The sequence below is a fragment of the Symphalangus syndactylus genome, chromosome 9 (genome assembly GCF_028878055.3).
Source record: "Symphalangus syndactylus isolate Jambi chromosome 9, NHGRI_mSymSyn1-v2.1_pri, whole genome shotgun sequence".
NCBI classification, from domain to species: domain Eukaryota; kingdom Metazoa; phylum Chordata; class Mammalia; order Primates; family Hylobatidae; genus Symphalangus; species Symphalangus syndactylus.
In genome coordinates this window covers 112,408,322-112,428,183 of record NC_072431.2, presented here as the reverse complement: position 1 = coordinate 112,428,183, position 19,862 = coordinate 112,408,322, and the positions used below count along the sequence as shown (strand labels likewise).

Genomic DNA, 19,862 nt, shown 5'->3' with positions numbered 1-19,862 from the left:
AGGAGGTGTAAATGTATTCTCCAAAATATCAACTCCCCATTCTCCTTTGTCATTGCAAACCTGCCTAAACCACTCTGGGTGGCTATTTTGGAGGTTAAACTTCAGAGGTTAACAAGAGGAGATGGCATCACCTTTCTCCATTTGCAAAGGTTACAGAGAAAGGGCCATCAGACCTTTTGCATAATGCCAAGAAAATGCATGCCTAGCTGCTGGTTCTCACTAGTCTGAGGGTAGTCAGAACCAGGCTGGTGGGACTTGATTCCCAGTAGATGGAAACAGACCCTTCCTCTCACCTCGAACCAAGAGTAAGAGCAGTGTTTCTCAACCTTTAAAAAAAAATGTATTGCTCATCCCCAGTGAGCTGTTTCAGATACGTTTGTCCTAGTAGATCCTGCCTCCCATGAAATTTTAATACCACAGATATGCTCCATATCTGTTTCTGTATTACGGTCCTTTGGAAACAATTGTGGTAATCTGAAATTTTCTCATACACGAAGAACAAATTTTTTTGCCCCGTAGGAGTGATTGTGTCCCTACTGAGAATGCATGAATTAGAGAATCTCTAGCCTACATTTTGGAAGGACTTCATATCTGGAATTTAAAAATCAATTTACTGTTATAAACTGAAAACGCACTATTTCCTCCTTTGTCCAGTGACGTAAGACATCTTGAAAGAAGGAAGGGAGGGAGGAAACCAGTGTTAATAGAGCCCCTAACACCTTCCAAGCATTTTCACATCCATTGTCTCCCTTATTACTCCTGAGTCTGGAATATGGATATTTGAATTTTATTTTACAGGTGAACTTGGAGAGATTATGACTTTGCCCAGGGTTGCAAAAGTAAAGTGGCATGTTCCTGTCTCTCTGATTTTAAAACCCATAGTGCTTCTATTCAGTGATGTCTTGGTAGCCCAGGCTCCTGTGGGTGATTATGGCCAGGCATCACGTAGTCATAGCGGATACCTTGATGCGATCAGAGCAGGAATAGGCCTGGCCCTGCCACTACAGCTGTATGATTTGTGAAATTCTTGCTAAGGGGAAGGAACCCCTAAATTGCTTTACAACGTATTGCTCAAAATGGTAACAAACGGTAAATACTCGCCCATAATCCCATAACCTTGGCAAATCTACTGTTTTGATTTTTATCAGTTTCCTTCCTATCCTTCACCATTGTAGACATAACTTTTACCATGCCTACATGTACTGGAAGTCTTTTTATTGGGCTTTCATACTTTTCCTAGTGATCTATTTTTCCACTGAATGGCTATATCATAATTTATTAAAGCAGTTTCCTATTTTGAGTGTTTAGGTTTCTTCCAATTGTTTGCTATTATAAATAATGTAATGAGTCATTTTGGTAGAAAGAAAGTATCATATGGCCACTTGCTTGTGTTTCTTTGATAGCTTATGAAGTTGTATCTTATTCTAGAAGCCAAGGTTACTCTTAAAAGGTGCCCTTTAGCGCTGTCATTGCCTCCACCCTTGTATTAGTCTGTACTTGCATTGCTATAAAGAAATACCTGAGACTGGGTAATTTAGAAGAAAAGAGGTTTGGCTTTTTACCAAACCAAACAGTAAAAACAGTAACCATTGGCTCATGGTTCTGCATGCTGTATAGGAAGCATCTGCTTTTGGGGAGGCCTGAGGGAGCTTTTACTCATGGCAGAAGGCAAAGTGGGAGCAGGCACTTTGCATGGTGAAAGCAGGAGCAGAAGAGTGAGGGGGGCAGTGCTATACACTTTTTTTTTTTTTTTACTGTTTCATAATTTATTATTTTTCCATGGAAATTATTTAACATTTTCTGACAAAGCTGTTTTTTATTTTTATTATACTTTAAGTTTTAGGGTACATGTGCACAACGTGCAGGTTAGTTACATATGTATACATGTGCCATGTTGGTGTGCTGCACCCATTAACTCATCATTCAACTTTAGGTATATCTCCTAATGCTATCCCTCCCCCTACCCCCGACAATTGAACAATGAGAACACATAGAAACAGGAAGGGGAACATCACACACTGGGGCCTGTTATATACTTTCAAATGACCAGATTTCATCAGAACTCACTCGGTGTTAGGAGGACAGCACCAAGGGGGATGGTGCTAAACCATTCATGGGAAGTCAACGGTCATCAACCAATCACCTCCCACCAGGCCCCACCTCCAACACTGGGGATTACATTTCAATATGAGATTTGGGTGGGGACACGAATCCAAACTATGTGAGCCATGTATAAAAAGAATGATTTTTCTGGATTCTCCTAGGACTCCCTCCTCCAAGAGGTCTAAATCTCCTGCCTAAAAGTCAGACCACTCTAAATTTGACCTGGCAACCAATATTTCCAAGCTCGGAAGATGACTTTTATGTTGAAGTGGAGAGAAGGTCTGTGCAAAAAAGTGATCAGCAGAATATTAAAGTTCCAGGCAACTTGACTTCGGTGCTACTTAACAACTTACATCCCAGGGAGCAGTACGTGGTCCGAGCTAGAGTCAACACCAAGGCCCAGGGGGAATGGAGTGAAGATCTCACTGCTTGGACCCTTAGTGACAGTAAGTAATTCATGCTGCTCCAGCCTCATCTGAGCAATTAGGGGCTACCGCCATGCAGACTTAGCTAACATCGCTTCAAGACTATTGGAAATTATGGAAGAAAGTTGTGAGAGAAGGCTAATTAGTGCCCCCCCACCTAATCATTTTAATAACTTGCAATATATAACATATATTTGGATTTGCAATAATTCAGGCAGGTCTGTGCTAAAATTTACCTTCCCTTGGTGTGCATTTGTTTATTTAGTAAATTAGTAACAAGAAGAAGGTTTTCTAGGGCTTGTTGAACCATTTATGGGGTAGTTTTGAAGAATTATCATATATCTACATGTACACAGATGTCAGTTAATTCCAGATGGGTCTTTCCTAATCATAAAAACCAAATAACTTTGCTTGAAACCCCTTGAAAACAGGTAATTTTAAAAGTTAAAAGATTTATCTAGGAGTAATAAAATCACTTTTTTTCCCAAAGTATTTTGCATTTCAGGCTTTTCTCTATTTCAGATTGGTCATTTAAAATTAATGGGAATTTCTTGGGTTTCTTTGTAGTATTGAAAGTCTATTCATTACTAAGCAGAGAGTTTTATTTTGATTCACTGAAATTAGCACTGTGTGCATTTGGAACCCTTGGAAAGGTAAACTATTTCTTGGCCACACACAACTACCACTGAAGTCAGGATCATGTGGTCTATGGCCTTACCAACCTGAACACTCTGGATCTCATTGATCCTGGAAGCTAAGCAGGGTCAGGCCTGGATGGGAGATTATGTGGTCCCTTGCCAGCTCCCAAAGTCTGAGGCTATCTTTGCAGCTGGTTCTCCACTTCCTCAGGAACAGGTGTGGAAGCTGGCTCAGTGCTTCTTTGGCCACTCTTTTATTGCATCAGTGACTTATGAAAGTCTGAATTGTTTGTCAGTGTTTAGGGATTCTTCATGTATAATGTTTAATTCTGTGAAATTTCCAAGGTGCAAAATCATGCTAAGCGTAACACAACGAACAATCACATTCCGATCATCCAGAATTAACAACTGTTAACATTTTGTCTTTTGTCATATTTGCTTTCAGCATTTGTTGTTGACTTACGTAATAAACCACTACAGGTGTATCAATATCTTCTGCAACTGTTATCCCTATTCCATTTCTATTCCCCTCTCCCAAGAGACAACCAAAATTATGAGTTTGTTAGGTATATTTTCATTTAATGTTGTATATATATATTTTTGAGACAAGGTCTTGCTCTGTTGCCCAGGCTGGTGAGCAGTGGTGCCATTATGGCTTCTGCAGCCTTGGCTTCCTGGGCCCAAGCAATCCTCCCACCTCAGCCTCCTGAGTAGCTGGGACCACAGGCACACGCCACCACATCTGACTATTTTTTTTTAAAATTTTTTGTAGAGATGGGATCTCCCTATGTTGCCTAGGCTGGTCTGGAACTCCCGGGCTCAAGCAATCCTCCCGCCTTCGCCTCCCAAAGTGCTGGAATTACAGGCATGAGCCACTGTGCCAAGCCCAGTGTTCTATAATTTTAATATCTCTGAAAGTATACACATGCATACATATCATTCTTCATTTTTTGAATGAACATTTATGAATTTTATCCATGTTTACTTAGCTTTGATGCATGTAATTTTAACTTCTGTATAATATTCTATCTTATGAATCTTGTCATTCATCCACTCCCTTTTAGAGGGAGATGTAGGTTTTTTTCATTTTTTACTATCATGAACAAAATGCAATGCCCATTCTTACGCATGTCTCCATGTGCATAGACAGGTGTGAGAGTTTTTCTAGGAACAAGTCCGGTGGTGGAACACATGGGTTGTTTCCCTCTGAAGTGGTCAGTCAGTGTGTACTATGTTCAGGCGTGTATGACAGTGCCATTTTCCTTATACCCATCTCTATGTCTATATCCTTTCCCTATATCACTCGATAGTGTCACACCTTTTTACTTTGCATATCTCAAAAGCAAAATATGGTGCCTCATTGTTCATTTCAATTTTGATTTCCTTGATAGCTAGCAAAGGTGAGCATCTTTTTATGTTAATTGTTCATCTGGATGTCCTCTTTTTTGATATACTTATTGATACCCTTTGCTCATTTGGAATAGGTTGTCTTTCTTACTGATTTGTAAAAATTATTTGTGTAATCTAAATACTTTGTTATGTGTATTGCAAATATATTCTCCTAATCCCTTTATTGTAACCTTGTTTGTGGTGGCTTTTAACCCACAGACACTTGACATTTTGATGCAGTTGGACCTGTCAGTATTTGCCTGTGTGATTTATACTTTTTGCATTTTGGAATTATTCCCTATCGCAAGGTCATAAACATATTCTCTCTGTGTTTTTCCTAGTAGTCCTAGTGTTGTTTTGTGTATTTAGGTCTTTAAGATATAAGAATGTTATTTTGGGGTACAGTATATTTTAGTATTTTTATTCACATATGGCATGTCAGTGGTCCCAGTGCCACGTATTGAGTAGTCCCCATGGTGAGTTGTGATGCTTTCTGTATCATATGCCAGGTTCTCATATTCATTTTGCATCTATTTCTGGATGTTCTGTTCTCTTCCATTGATCTGTTTGTTCCTGTACCATTTCCAGTATATTAACTATAGACTTGTGAAATGTCAGTAACTGTGGGATGAATCATTATTTCCTATTTCAAAATTATCTTAGGTGCTCACTCACTATTCTACGTAAGTTTCATCCTCATTAGAATGATACACTCTCAAAATCACACTATCAGTATCATATTTATAGGATTAAACAAAAACTAGTTAATAGTCACTGGGAGTCGACTTGCCTTGGATGATTGTATGAAGTTTGATGGAAGGTCAATGCTGGTGGTGGTAGTAGGGACGTGAGATTGGCAGGGTAGGAGTTGATCCCTATAGGGTCAGGAAATCCGAGGAAGGAGGATGTGAATGAGAACATCTCATTTTTACCTGAAACTATTTGTTAATATGCTGTGTTGTCATTGACTGATCATGTATGTTCATAAGTAAAATTAATACTGCCAGTTATAAAGTTTGTGTTGGTTTCCAGCCTAGCAATTCCATCTGGTCCAGGGGTAAGAAGTGGACTGAATTAGATTTGGTGTATCACCCCAATCATATGTTAAAAATGATATATGTGTGTTATGTTTTCCTGTTGGAAAACATTTACATGGGGAGTATCTGACCCTTACAATGACTTTTTGAGGAAGGCAGAGTAAGAATGATTATCACAGTTAACAGATGAGGAACCTGAGGCACAGAGGAGGGTAAGTGACTTGCCCAAAATTATGGAACTAGTATGGCATGGGGATTAGGATTCTAATCCACATTTTAGTTCTATTCTTCCCCCAACCATGCTACAAATGTCTTCCACTTGTCTCTTTGGATGGGCAACCCACTGCTTCAAAGCAACTATGCTTCTAGAGGTTCTTTAAGTAGTGATATCCCATTTCTAAATTGTTTAAGGTCTGATTAGTGTTTCCTAAAGCATTTTAGAATCTATTTTAGAGTCACCCAGAGAACCTGCTAAAATGTAGATTGCTGGGTCCAGACCCACTGAATTTAAATCAAAGGTTTGTTGAGCTATCCCTAAGAGTGACTCCTTTCAGGCATAAAATGGATAAGTTGGTAGATGCAAATTTATGATTTTTAGTTGGCACAAAAATTATATTCATTATGTTTCTAACAAGCATCTAAAAGACACTGCTGCTTTTTGTGACAGGCTTAGAAGACCACTGGTTTATGAAGGTGAATTTTTTGAGCCACAGCTATACAAATATTAACTATGCGATCATAGTAATCTGAAAATGTTGGTATTTCTATTACCCCTTCAATCTCCTGTGGGAAGAAAGGCTATTGGATATTTTTATAAAAATATACAAAAGACTTGGTACTGGATGTAAAGAAAGTTAAGACATACTGTTGATTAATTGTGATTTTTGGATACTGTACCATCTGCTAGACATAGAACATAACAATCAGATTTGGAAGGTTTTAAATCCAATACCTAATTCTCATAAATTGCCATAGTCCCCTAAAGAGTAACAAGGGCGAGTCAACATAATGAAAAGAAGAAATTTAAAATAGAAAGGATGTACCTTGAGATACTTCTCAAAGGTTCTAATTTGTTTATAAGCAGTAACTTTCATGTGGAAAAACAATGGTGTATGGAATGAAACAGCCTATGTCTACTATTCGCCTACTGGGACGAGTACAAACCCCTTAAACTTTTGAAGTCTCAGTTTTCTCATCTCTAAAATGTGGATCATAAAAATCTCAGTACTGTGTGGTTATACAAGTCAAGAGAGCGTCTGCATATGGAAGCACATTGTAAATAGCCTCATAGATGTAAGGTACAGTTACTATTAAGGACAAGAGCTCAAATCCATTCTTTTCCTGGATCAAATAGGCTTAGCTTTTATCGGGTCGCGAACTTCCCTTCTAGCCAGTGCCCTTTAGAGTTTGAGTGAGAATGTAGTGATGATGCGGTGCCTGTCATCTTCACATGTGGAAAACCTCAAGGCATCTCTTTCTCATCCTGCCTGTGTCCCTGAATGGAATGTGATTCCACTTTTCCCCAAATCCCTATAGTACTTTGTCTACTAAAAGTTATTAGCACATTTTCTCATGTATACACTGACCTGCCTGCTGCTCCATAAATTTAAGGCAAGGACAGACCACGTGACACTAAGACTATATGGACTACACAGCCAGACTGCCAGGAGTTGAATCTTGTTTCTTCTACTTAACAGTAGTGTCACCATGGCTAAGTCACTTAATCTCTCCAGAGCTCAGCACTTACAGAAAGATTGCTATGAAGAGGAAGTGAGTTAATATATACAAGAGCCTAGGTCAATGCCCGCCATATTGTAAGCACTATATAAATGCCAGCCCTCAGAAGCTTTCCATTCTTCCCAGCATCAAGAATAGTAAGTACAGGTTTGTGGAATAACAGAATTTCTAAGGCCTTCATTTACTGTCAAGATGACAAATAGATGATGTGTTGCCATTTCTCTGTCTGTGCCACCCTTTCAAGTCTGCATGGAGTCCTGTAGCCACTACCAATTGATTGGGATACCATCTGAGAAAACATCTGTTTGCCTTTCATGGTTTATGAGCTGACGTGAACTCTATCTCAAAAGCATAATGATGTAAGACATGGTAGTATATCTTAAGTGAGTCTTTTTTCTTTTTAATTTCTAGTTCTTCCTCCTCAACCAGAAAACATCAAGATTTCCAACATCACACACTCCTCGGCTGTGATTTCTTGGACAATATTGGATGGCTATTCTATTTCTTCTATTACTATCCGTTACAAGGTTCAAGGCAAGAATGAAGACCAGCACATTGATGTGAAGATAAAGAATGCCACCATCACTCAGTATCAGCTCAAGGGCCTAGAGCCTGAAACAGCATACCAGGTGGACATTTTTGCAGAGAACAACATAGGGTCAAGCAACCCAGCCTTTTCTCATGAACTGGTGACCCTCCCAGAATCTCAAGGTTGGTTGAATGGACAGGTATTTACATAGGATTACTGTGTAGCCCTGTAGGCAGCTGGTTTATCAGGACAGGCCTGTGAGATGAAAGCCTATGAAAGGTCGGTGGTTGAATGGACATATACAGAGAGGTCCTTAATATCAAAATGCCTCTGAGAAGGATCCCTGTTGGTCCGTTTTCTATTGTTAAACCTTAGAATAGATCAGTCTATCGGCATACCCCATCCAGCAATCTAAGAAGAAAGCTCTGAGAAATATGAATTTTAACTCCTAGGAGAAAGAAGAATGTGGGAGCTGCTTATAGAAGGCAGGCTATGCAAGAGCTCCAGTAGGAGGCTCCAAGAACCATGCTCCATTCTTCCTCAAACACTCCTTTTTTAGCTTGGATGACACTGTGCAATTCTGAGTCTTCTTCTACTTTACTGATGCAGGTTATTAGGTCTCCATGTCCACCACTAACCCCAACCCCAGAAAGAGTACGTGCTTTGAGCTAGATAGAGATCCTCTCAGGATGCCATACTGGTGCCCACCATTTGTGACTGATAAAGTCTGTTGAGTGTAATTAAGTGAACAAGGGTCCCATGTGGGTGGAGCTGCAGCGAGAGGACTGACTTCAAGTCTGTGCAGAGGCACCTCCCGGCTCTCTGTGTTGTGTACAATGTGTGCCAGAGAATGTAGATGGAGGCACGTTAGAGGCAAGTTTTGAAAATTTATGATTTGGATTACAGTCTGTTTTTAAAGAAAATACTATAACTAAATCCGAAAACTTCTTGGTTCTCTTGGAGGATTACCTAGGCCTTAAGAAACAAAATCAAACAAGTTGCTTTAACAGTGCTGATTCTTTGGAACATTTTTGAAATGTTCAAGGAATGAAGAGTCTGACAAATATAGAAAATCATGGTTTTCAGGTCACACTCTTAGTGAATGCCCCATTTTTGTAATTACTTGTGTTTTGGCGAAATGTAACTTCCTAAATTCAAGCTATACATAAAATACCAGAGAAAAATTTTAAAACAAGACAAAACCAAAAGTTTCTCACTATTTTAGACATCTCTGTATCTGTACATATATAGAGATAGAAGAAAAGATAAATGAGAAGAGAGGGATTCTTTTAAGAAGACGGGATCATGTTCTGTGTGCTATTGCTAATAAAAATATATTGAGTTTAATTTTATTTAAATTTAAATAAGGAAAAGAAATAGATTTGACCATAGCCTTTAATAGTTTATTTTGACCTGAGCCCTAAATTTAATTTTTCCTCTGTCTTTTCCTGTCTTCCTCCCTCCCTCTCTCTCTTCTTCTATTGGGTATCATTAGGTTTTCTTCATTAACCCTTTAAAACAAGAAAAACAAAACAAAATATCTGATAGACTCTAAGCTTTTCGCATCATTGAACTTTAAAGCATTTCTAGGTGGGGAAATTGAGGTTTAGGGAGGTTTAGTCACTCTCTCAAAGTTATACCTCTAGTAATTCTCCCTGTTATTCAACATTGTTCATCTGCTTGGGATTCTACTTGGAAATAAAAGTTGAACAAAGGACAACTAATGATTAGCATATTGCTAATTGTAACAGCACTTTTGCATGTTTTGTTTTTTTTTTTTTTTAAATCTTATTACAACCCTGTGAGTCAGACTCATCTCCACTGAGTTTGGAATATAAATGAGTAGCCTGAGGTCGTGTAGTGGTTAGGTGGCAGGGTTAGGGCTGCTGTTAAGTTCCCATTACACTGCGTCTTCTCCCACTTGCGGTGTGGGTCTGTTTCTCTATGTAAACTAAACTACTCGCTTCACCTCTGTCTTCCTGCACAGCACCAGCGGACCTCGGAGGGGGGAAGATGCTGCTTATAGCCATCCTTGGCTCTGCTGGAATGACCTGCCTGACTGTGCTGTTGGCCTTTCTGATCATATTGCAATTGAAGAGGGCAAATGTGCAAAGGAGAATGGCCCAAGCCTTCCAAAACGTGGTAGTGTCTCATCTTCCTACTAGCTAATAAGGGCAAGTCCAAGTACAGGCAGAACCTTCACTTTAAAGATATGGACCAGGAAATTTACTTATATATTTGCCTTAGGCAAGCCTCATCTTCTCTTTGGCTTTCATGATGAAATGGGAGAAAAAAAGTATGACTTTTTAATTTCTTATCCAAACCAGAACAATTTTAAGAGTGAAAAGGGTGCTCTTAGTAAATTATGCAGGAAACTAGGTCTGCCCCTGCCTGCTGAAATGAGATGTATGGTCATCCTAGTAATAAGTCCCCAGAGATGATATCTTGCAATAGCATAAATTGAACATTTTTGGTAAGGAAGGACAGAGGATAACCAGACCTCAGTGAGATAGGTAATGATGTATTATGTTAGACAGGTTTTCCTCACATTTGCCTATTTCCAGTTCCCATTTCTTTCTAATAAGTCCCTCAATCTTATCACCCCTCATATGTATAAGAATTATATATACCTGTGTGTGTCTTCCATTCCTGTGTACCCTCGTCTGAAGTCAGAGTTCCTGGCACTCGGTACTGCCTCATTTTTTTTTTTTTCATCTAGCAATTCTAACCAGTAGCAAAGGCCTTTAAAATCACACTTTACCAAGAGGCATCTTATTTGAGTTCTTTTGGTATACTAAAGCCTGAAAATGTATCTAGTTTGTGGGTTCAGGCCCTGTAAAATTAATTTGAACCAGACTTTATCAATTCTGTATATAATGCATTGAGTGCAATGATTCAAATGAGGTGTACCCCATGTGCATGAGTCCCCAAGCTTTCCTTCTGTGGAGGACAAGAGGAACTTCACTATCTGACTCCATGCCAGAGCTGGCTCAACTCAGGCTGTCGCTGGAGAAGAAGGGCCAGCAAGGGGGTTGGAAGTGCTGGAGCCTGTCAAAATACCAGTGCTTTTTCATGGTAGCACCAGCAGCTATTTGAATTCAGGAGAAAGAGATACTGTGTTGGGTTTGGCTCTAAGCTTCAGTCATCCTGTGGCCAGAGTGGACTTAGGGATTCTAAGCCTTACTACGAGAGAGAAAGAGTGTGCACTAAAAATAGAGTAGGATCAAGATAATGCTAAGAAAGCTCTCACTGAGGCACATCCTGTGGCTGCCCCATATAGGCTCTCCAAGTTAGTTTCCAAACCAGAACTGAACACTTGCTCATTTCACAGCACTTTAGGGAACTCATGTACAACTAACACAAGGATGGCAAACACATGGCATACGTACTGTTACTCCTTCCTCCGTCACCCTTTACAGATATTGCTAATCAACAAGCTTTTCTGGGGAGGCCCAGAATTGTGCCCGTGCAGCCCTGTGGGCAGCTGGTTTATCAGGGCAGGCCTGTGTGATGAAAACCTATTTCCCTTTCCAGTCTATAATTAAATATACTATTTTTTCATCTGGTGTGGATGCCAACCAGAAGACATTATGCCCCTTAGAATTATGAAAAATCCTGACACAAAACGATGAAATAATTATTTTTTCCAGAGGGAAGAACCAGCTGTGCAGTTCAACTCAGGAACTCTGGCCCTAAACAGGAAGGTCAAAAACAACCCAGATCCTACAATTTATCCAGTGCTTGACTGGAATGACATCAAATTTCAAGATGTGATTGGGGAGGGCAATTTTGGCCAAGTTCTTAAGGCGCGCATCAAGAAGGATGGGTTACGGATGGATGCTGCCATCAAAAGAATGAAAGGTCAGTCGTTGACCAGATAGTCAGCATTGCATGAGGGTGTGGAGAAAACCTGATTTCCTGCTGATTCTTTCCTCTATGGTCTTACAAAAAATTGGCATGGTATCAGACATGGCTGTTATTTGCAACTGAAGATTATGCTTCCTTTGAAGTTGAGCCTGTGATAATCAGGATATCAATACAAAGGCAGGAGCCATTTAAACACCACTGTCTTGATTCATTGGGATGTGATACTATAGATTCTTGGTCATATACGGCTAACTTTTGGGGAGCATCATTGTTTCTCTTAAAGCAGTGCTTCTCAAAATTGAGTGTGCATCAGAATCACCTGGAAGGCTTGTTTAAAAACAGGCTGTTGGGCCCTACCCCACAATTTCTGACTCAGTAAGTCTAGGGCAGGGCCAGAGAATCTGCATTTTTCATTAGTTTTCCAGTGATGCTATCTTGCGGGTTTGGGGACCACATTTTGCAAACCACAGGCTTCATAGGTTAACTGTATATAAGTTCCTGGGGACACTGTTAGAAATGCATTTACGTGGGTTTCTTCTACCCCTTGTTTGACTGCATCTGAGTTTCTTGGGTAGCATATGAAAATCTGTGTTCTTAAGTGGCTTTCTCAATGGTTCCTCTGTACACTCAAGTTTCAGAGAAAACCACTGATTTAAGGTCATAAGAACTAAATCTTTTCCAGCTTCAAGACTGTTTGGTACCTACCCATCTAATAATACTTGATAATAAATATCTTCAGAGAAAGCAGAATGACTAGTTCACTGGCAAATTAGCTAGCTGTCTTCTCTTCTGTGTGAAAGAGCAGTTTGTGTTAAGACTTGACTGTGAGGCTGCACTATTGATTTTACAAAATACAGGCTTGGAATGTGGTGCATTAAGGCAGAGAATGTGACGAACTATTATCATTGTGGAGCTCCATCTTAAGAGCTCTCTAAGGATGCTGGCAGATTTTTTTTTTGGACCACAATATTGAATCTATGAATTACCTCTAAATCTTATTAAATCATCTCTGCTTTCTGCATTGTTAAGACTAACAAAACAAAATATTATCTATGCTTAGAAACAGCAATATGTTTCTTTAAAAACAATACAAACTACTTGCAAAACAGCCAGAAATCCCTTTTCTGTTTTGCTACTTTAGTCACAGGGAGTTTTGGGGAGCAGTGAGGATAGTGAGAGAGGAGAGGGGTGTAGAATCTTACGAAGTCAGTTTTTATTGGGATCTATTGTGAGCCTGATTTTCTGTCTTGTGCCCATGTGAAAAGGGAAAATAGCTTAATAAGGCACCAGGGCAGATACATCCTGCAGGCAAAGCAGTACATCCAAAGAAGGGCAGTTACTGAAGTAAGCAGACAACCTCACTAGAAAGAACTTCTTTAAAAAAAATATTCCCAACATATTGACTCTCAATGAGGCTTCTGTAGTATGAACAGAGCACTTGACTTATGAGTACCATTAGCCCCTCATGAGACGATTATCACTCCTACCCTTGCCACCCAATGTGTTTTTTTTTTTTTTAAAAAAAAAAAACAGTAATAGCTCATTGTCCTGGACTCAAGACTGACCAGTTTATGCACTAACCAATAGCCTTCTCTTCATTCTGGTGCCTGGTGGGTTCTCCATCTGGTTAAAGTGCTAGTGGAGAGACAAGGCAAAAAGAATAGAAGCAGATGAGGCTCAGTTTCCTGATTCCCATGCAACTTCCATAAGATACCATTTGGATTTGATTTGTTTAGCTCAATTAACCAGATTGAGACTGGTTTGTAAAAAGTAAGTTACAATTAATGAATAAAGATGCATGCATTATTGGTGATGTCTCATGGAAACTTTGGTTCTATGCCTCAGTTGTCTCTGGTTGGTAGATTTAGCTGGAAGAGCTAAAATCTAAAAGATGATACAGCTCCGCCTCTACCAAGTCATTTACCTGAGGATCTGGGAGCTTAAACAAGAAAACTTTAGAGTAGTGGTTCTTATCCAGGGGTGATTTTGCCCCTGGGGGCATTTGGCAATATCTGGATACATTTTTGATTGGCTATTGGCATCTAGTTGGTAGAGGCCAGGATGGCTGCAAAACATCTTACCAGGCACAGGACAGGCTCCTGCAAAGGAATTATCAGCCCAGTGTCAACAGTGCCAAGGCCGAGAAACTATACTTTAATCTCTTTGGTTGTATACAGTTGATGGTACCTGAGGACTGAGGGTACCTGAAGGTTCTTAGGGGGCAGGACGGTACAGCTGATTCTGAAAAGGTGTAACAAAGAAGAATCACAACCCTTGACTTTCTTCCCAGAATATGCCTCCAAAGATGATCACAGGGACTTTGCAGGAGAACTGGAAGTTCTTTGTAAACTTGGACACCATCCAAACATCATCAATCTCTTAGGAGCATGTGAACATCGAGGTAAGATGCTCTTTTCCTGTCTTTACTGCCAGAGTTTTTATAAAACAGACAAATTCCATATTGATATAAGGAAAGATAATGATCTTAAGAATGTTGCCTATTTTTTTTTAAAAGTTGCATCTTCTATCTGAATGTCTGTCTAGTCCCATTTACAGATTGTGCTGTGGTTTGCCTCGTTTTTGGAGGGAGGTGCCGAGGCTGGACTATTTAGCCTCTGATGTGGTTCAGCCATTACTGCCCAAAGGTATTCATGGCTCCTACCTGCCTCATCCTTGGCCATGCAGAGGTTTTCTCCACTACCACTACTATTATAGTAGGGGTGCCCCCACCATCAGCTTCTTAATTGCCTACCTTTACATTTTTCCTGGAAACCCAGGAAATTGGTATTCTGAATGTTAAAAGCCATGAATGCCAGCAATCTACTGTAATATGAAAACTAAGGATGGTTGGATTTTAAAAATAATTATAAGAAGCTTTCATGCGATAGTGCTTTGTTTTCATCCAGAATGCTTTAATGTATAATACAACTATCCTGTGTTGCACATGCATTTAAAGTTAAATTTATGTTATTAATTCAAATGTTTATTGAGTACTTTCTATTGTAATGCATGTAATTACTGGTGAGTGAGTAGGTAACAACAAAAATCTTCTATGGGTTTACCTCTGCATGCTGCATGGCCTTGTAGTTCTGAATCTCTGCTTAAACTTCATTTCTCATGGAAAAGTTTGCTCCCACAAAAAGCTCCATGCAGTAATTATTTACAAACTTGACAGCCTCTTGTTGACTTTGCAGCACAAACACCAACAACAGAAAAGAGACTACTTCCATTTCCTCAATTTATTAAACTAAAAATACTGGTGCTTCAAACAATTTATCATTCTATGATCCAATAAGGGTGTGATTCTGAAAGTCAGATCATGTCCCTTAGGTTGAATAATGAAGTAATGACATTTATTTTTTGAGCTACTTCCTGAAAACAGTAATCAGCATGGCACAGGAGTATAAATGAAAGTTACACACACACACACACCACACACACACACACCACACACACACACCACACACACACACACACACCACACACACACCACACACACACCACACACCACACACACACACCCCACACACACACCCCACACACACACACGCACCCCACACACACACACGCACCCCACACACACCACACACACACCACACACACACCACACACACCACACACACACACACACACCACACACACACCACACACACCACACACACACCACACACACACACACCCCACACACACCCCCCCCACACACACACCCCACACACACACACGCACCCCACACACACCACACACACCACACACACACCACACACACACACCACACACACACCACACACACCACACACACACCCACACCACACACCACACACACACACCCCACACACACACACCCCACACCACACACACCACACACACACCACACACACACACATCACACACACACCACACACCACACACACACACCACACACACCACACACACACCACACACACACACACCCCACACACACGCACCACACACACACCCCACACACACACCCCACACACACACACACCACACACACACACGCACCACACACACACACACCACACACACACACGCACCACACACACACACACCACACACACACACGCACCACACACACGCACCACACACACGCACACCCCACACACACACACCACACACACACCCCACACACACACCACACACACACACCACACACACACCACACACACACACCACACACACACCACACACACACACACACACCACACACACACACCACACACACACACCACACACACACCACACACACACACCACACACACACCACACACACACACACACACCACACACACACGCACCACACACACACACCACACACACACACCACACACACACCACACACCACACACACACCCCACACACCACACACACGCACACCACTCACACGCACACCACACACACACACCACACACACACACACCACACACACCACACACACACGCACCACACACACACGCACCCCCCACACACACCACACACACACGCACCCCACACACACACACACCCCACACACACACACACACCACACACACACCCCCCCCACACACACACCCCCCACACACACACCCCACACACACGCACCCCCCACACACACACGCACCCCACACACACACACACACCCCACACACACACCCCACACACACACCCCACACACACGCACACCACACACACACCACACTCACACACACCACACACACACACACACCACACACACACCACACTCACACACACACCACACACACACCACACACACGCACCCCACACACACACGCACCCCACACACACACCACACACACACACCCCACACACACACACCCCACACACACACACGCACCCCACACACACACACACGCACCCCACACACACACACGCACCCCCCACACACACACACGCACCCCACACACACACACGCACCACACACACACACACACCCCACACACACACACCCCACACACACACCACACACACACACACCCCACACACACACACCACACACACACACGCACCCCACACACACACACCACACACACACCCCACACACACACGCACCCCACACACACACACGCACCCCACACACACACACACGCACCCCACACACACACACGCACCCCCCACACACACACACGCACCCCACACACACACACGCACCACACACACACACACGCACCCCACACACACACACGCACCCCCCACACACACACACGCACCCCACACACACACACGCACCACACACACACACACACGCACCCCACACACACACACACGCACCCCACACACACACACGCACCCCACACACACACACACGCACCCCACACACACACACGCACCACACACACACACGCACCCCACACACACACGCACCCTGCTGTCCTTGCTGATAGCACTCCCACAAACATGGTGAGTGTTCTTAAACCCGCCTGACTTTCTGTACGAACCCTACAAATGACACAGTACAAAAGGGCAAGGATTCCCTGGATGCCCAGGGAAAGTGGTGTTGTGACAGGAAGCCAAGTGGCCGTGATGGACAGACTAAACCAGTTTTCTGGAAACAAAGACGACTGTGCTGAGGCTTTAGTGTTGACCCCACTGCAGATCTAAGAGAATGCTGGCTCTTAAAGTATCCAGACACTTTGCACTAGGAGGAGATAAGAAGAGAAATGGCCAATTGATCCAGTTCTAAGTTTCATCTTTTGTTTTATTCTGAGGACAATAAAATCTTGAGGTTACGTTTACTTCATTTGGTTGCGGTTGGTCTTTCGGGAGAGAATAAACCACGATATTAATGCAGCTTCCTTGGTGGGAAAAAAAACCACAACAACAAAAATATATCCCTTAAAATTTTGCTTTGTCATCACATTAGCACATAGTTGGCTCTTAAAATTTTAAGATAGGCCGGGCGTGGTGGCTCACGCCTATAATCCCAGCACTTTGGGAGGCCGAGGCAGGCAGATCACAAGGTCAAGATGTTGAGACCATCCTGGCCAAACCAACACGGTGAAACCCTGTCTCTACTAAAAATACAAAAATTAACTGGGCATAGTGGCGCACGCCTGTAGTCCCAGCTACTTGGGAGGCTGAGGCAGGAGAATCGCTTGAACCTGGGAGGCGGAGGTTGCAGTGAGCCGAGATCGCGCCACTGCACTTCAGCCTGGGCGACAGAGGCTCGGTTTAAAAATATATATATATATATATATATGAATATATGTATGTGTATATATATGAATATATATGTGTATACATATGACTATATGTGTATATATGAATATATGTGTATATATATCTAAGGTAAATTATTTACCTTAATTTTTATTAATAAATACATATTTAAATTATTTTAAAATAATTCAGTAAAGATGTGAGGAAGCACATGTATACCATAATTTAGGTCTAACTTTCATTATAGTGTAACAGGTTTCAATATTAGATTTCTTTTTTTGCTAGAATTTCAATTTCTTAGAAGATCTTTCAAGCTTCCTTTTTTTTTTTCTTCTTTTTTTTTTTTTTGAGACAGGGTCTCACACTGTTGCCCAGTCTGGAGTACAGTAGCACGATGTCAGCCCACTGCAACCTCCCCTTCCCTGGGCTCAAGCAGTCTTCCCACTTCAGCCTAAGTACTCCCAAGTAGCTGGGACTACAGGGATGCACCGCCATGCTTGGCTAATTTTTATTTTATTTTTATTTTTTGTAGAGATTAGGTCTCAGTATACTACTCAAGCTGGTCTCAAACTCCTGGGCTCAAGCAATCCGTCTCCCTTGGCCTCCCGGAGTGCCGGGATTACAAGTGTGAGCCACTGCACTGGGCTTCAAGTTCTAATTCATACATCATTTTAAAAACATGGTTTGCCCAAAAAATTCTTCTTTAAAAAAAAAACAGTAAAATAACTTTACATTTTACTAGGTATAAATGTCAATGCTTTTAGCAAGTAGATTCCCTTTAAAAAAATTTTTGCAAGGGGATAATTTATTTTTTAAAAATTCCAAGAAAACAAAAGTAACAAAACTGGGCAAATAACGTTTTATTTAAAAAGAGAGAGAAATGATTTGGAACAAAAAAGTGACAACGAACCATAAGTTTTTCTAGGAACTATTGTTTTATTTTTTCCTAAAAGCTTGAGTTTTCTGGTATCTTGAAGCAAAATGCAATCTTTGAAACTAACCGCTGGTGGCCGGAGAGACCCAATCAGTAATATGGTGACTTAATATGGGTTTTGAGGAGGAGTAGAAGGCAGGAGAGAAAGTTACCCGTTGTGGCGCCTTCCACATGGATATTTAATTGTTGAAAAATAATAACAACCTCAGGAATAGCTAGAGGCAGACTAGAATAACATGCCTGGCTCATATTACTAAGCTCCTTGATCAAAATGGAATGCAAATGAAAAGGTGATGTGAAGAACGTGTCTGAGATCTGCCAGAGTGTGCTTTGATTCACTCTACTGTTGTTACTGAGTGGGTAAAAGCATTTCAGGAAGCCCTCTGTGTGAGTGCATGTTTGGTAGGAATGGAGAGGGGGTGGGAAGGAGCAAAACCAAGCGTTCCAGCCTGGCCTCCTTTGAGTATTGCAGGAGGGTGTCACCTGTCTTCCTCCTGTCCCCCAGTGCTCCCTGGGTAGTGTTACTAGATGTGATTTTTAGACAAAATGGAGTTTATAGGCAATTCCCACAGCACATCTCTTAGGTGTCACAGCTGTTCAGGGCCACTGATGAGTCGATGCTCTCTTCCTTCCCCACAGGCTACTTGTACCTGGCCATTGAGTACGCGCCCCATGGAAACCTTCTGGACTTCCTGCGCAAGAGCCGTGTGCTGGAGACGGACCCAGCATTCGCTATTGCCAATAGCACTGCGTCCACACTGTCCTCCCAGCAGCTCCTCCACTTCGCTGCTGACGTGGCCCGGGGCATGGACTACTTGAGCCAAAAACAGGTTTGTTTGGAGGACTTTGCTTTAGATATCTTTCCTGTGGAGTTCCCGCTAAAGTCAGTTTCAATATGTTTGTAGGGTCTGTCAACCTCTCTTCTTTAACTCCTTCTTAAAATCTCCCTCATTTTAATCTCTGTGAATAGTCCATCTATTTAAATAAAAATTAATACTGACAATATGTTTATCTAGCAATTTTCATAAT

General features: G+C 41.6%; 1 protein-coding gene across 5 annotated transcripts in view; it reads left to right on the top strand.

Annotated features, from left to right (window-relative positions):
* The window catches only part of TEK (TEK receptor tyrosine kinase), a 126,087-nt gene that overhangs the window by 89,197 nt on the left and 17,028 nt on the right, over nucleotides 1-19,862 (top strand). For 3 of the 5 annotated variants that reach the window (XM_055294010.2, XM_055294012.2, XM_055294008.2), the window contains 6 exons: nucleotides 2,265-2,549; nucleotides 7,741-8,040; nucleotides 9,846-10,000; nucleotides 11,509-11,719; nucleotides 14,016-14,126; nucleotides 19,473-19,663. In XM_055294010.2, coding sequence (XP_055149985.1) covers nucleotides 2,265-2,549; nucleotides 7,741-8,040; nucleotides 9,846-10,000; nucleotides 11,509-11,719; nucleotides 14,016-14,126; nucleotides 19,473-19,663 — 1,253 coding nt within the window. The remainder of the gene's footprint in view (nucleotides 1-2,264; nucleotides 2,550-7,740; nucleotides 8,041-9,845; nucleotides 10,001-11,508; nucleotides 11,720-14,015; nucleotides 14,127-19,472; nucleotides 19,664-19,862) is intronic. The other 2 variants (XM_055294011.2, XM_055294009.2) reach the window with 1 other exon arrangement.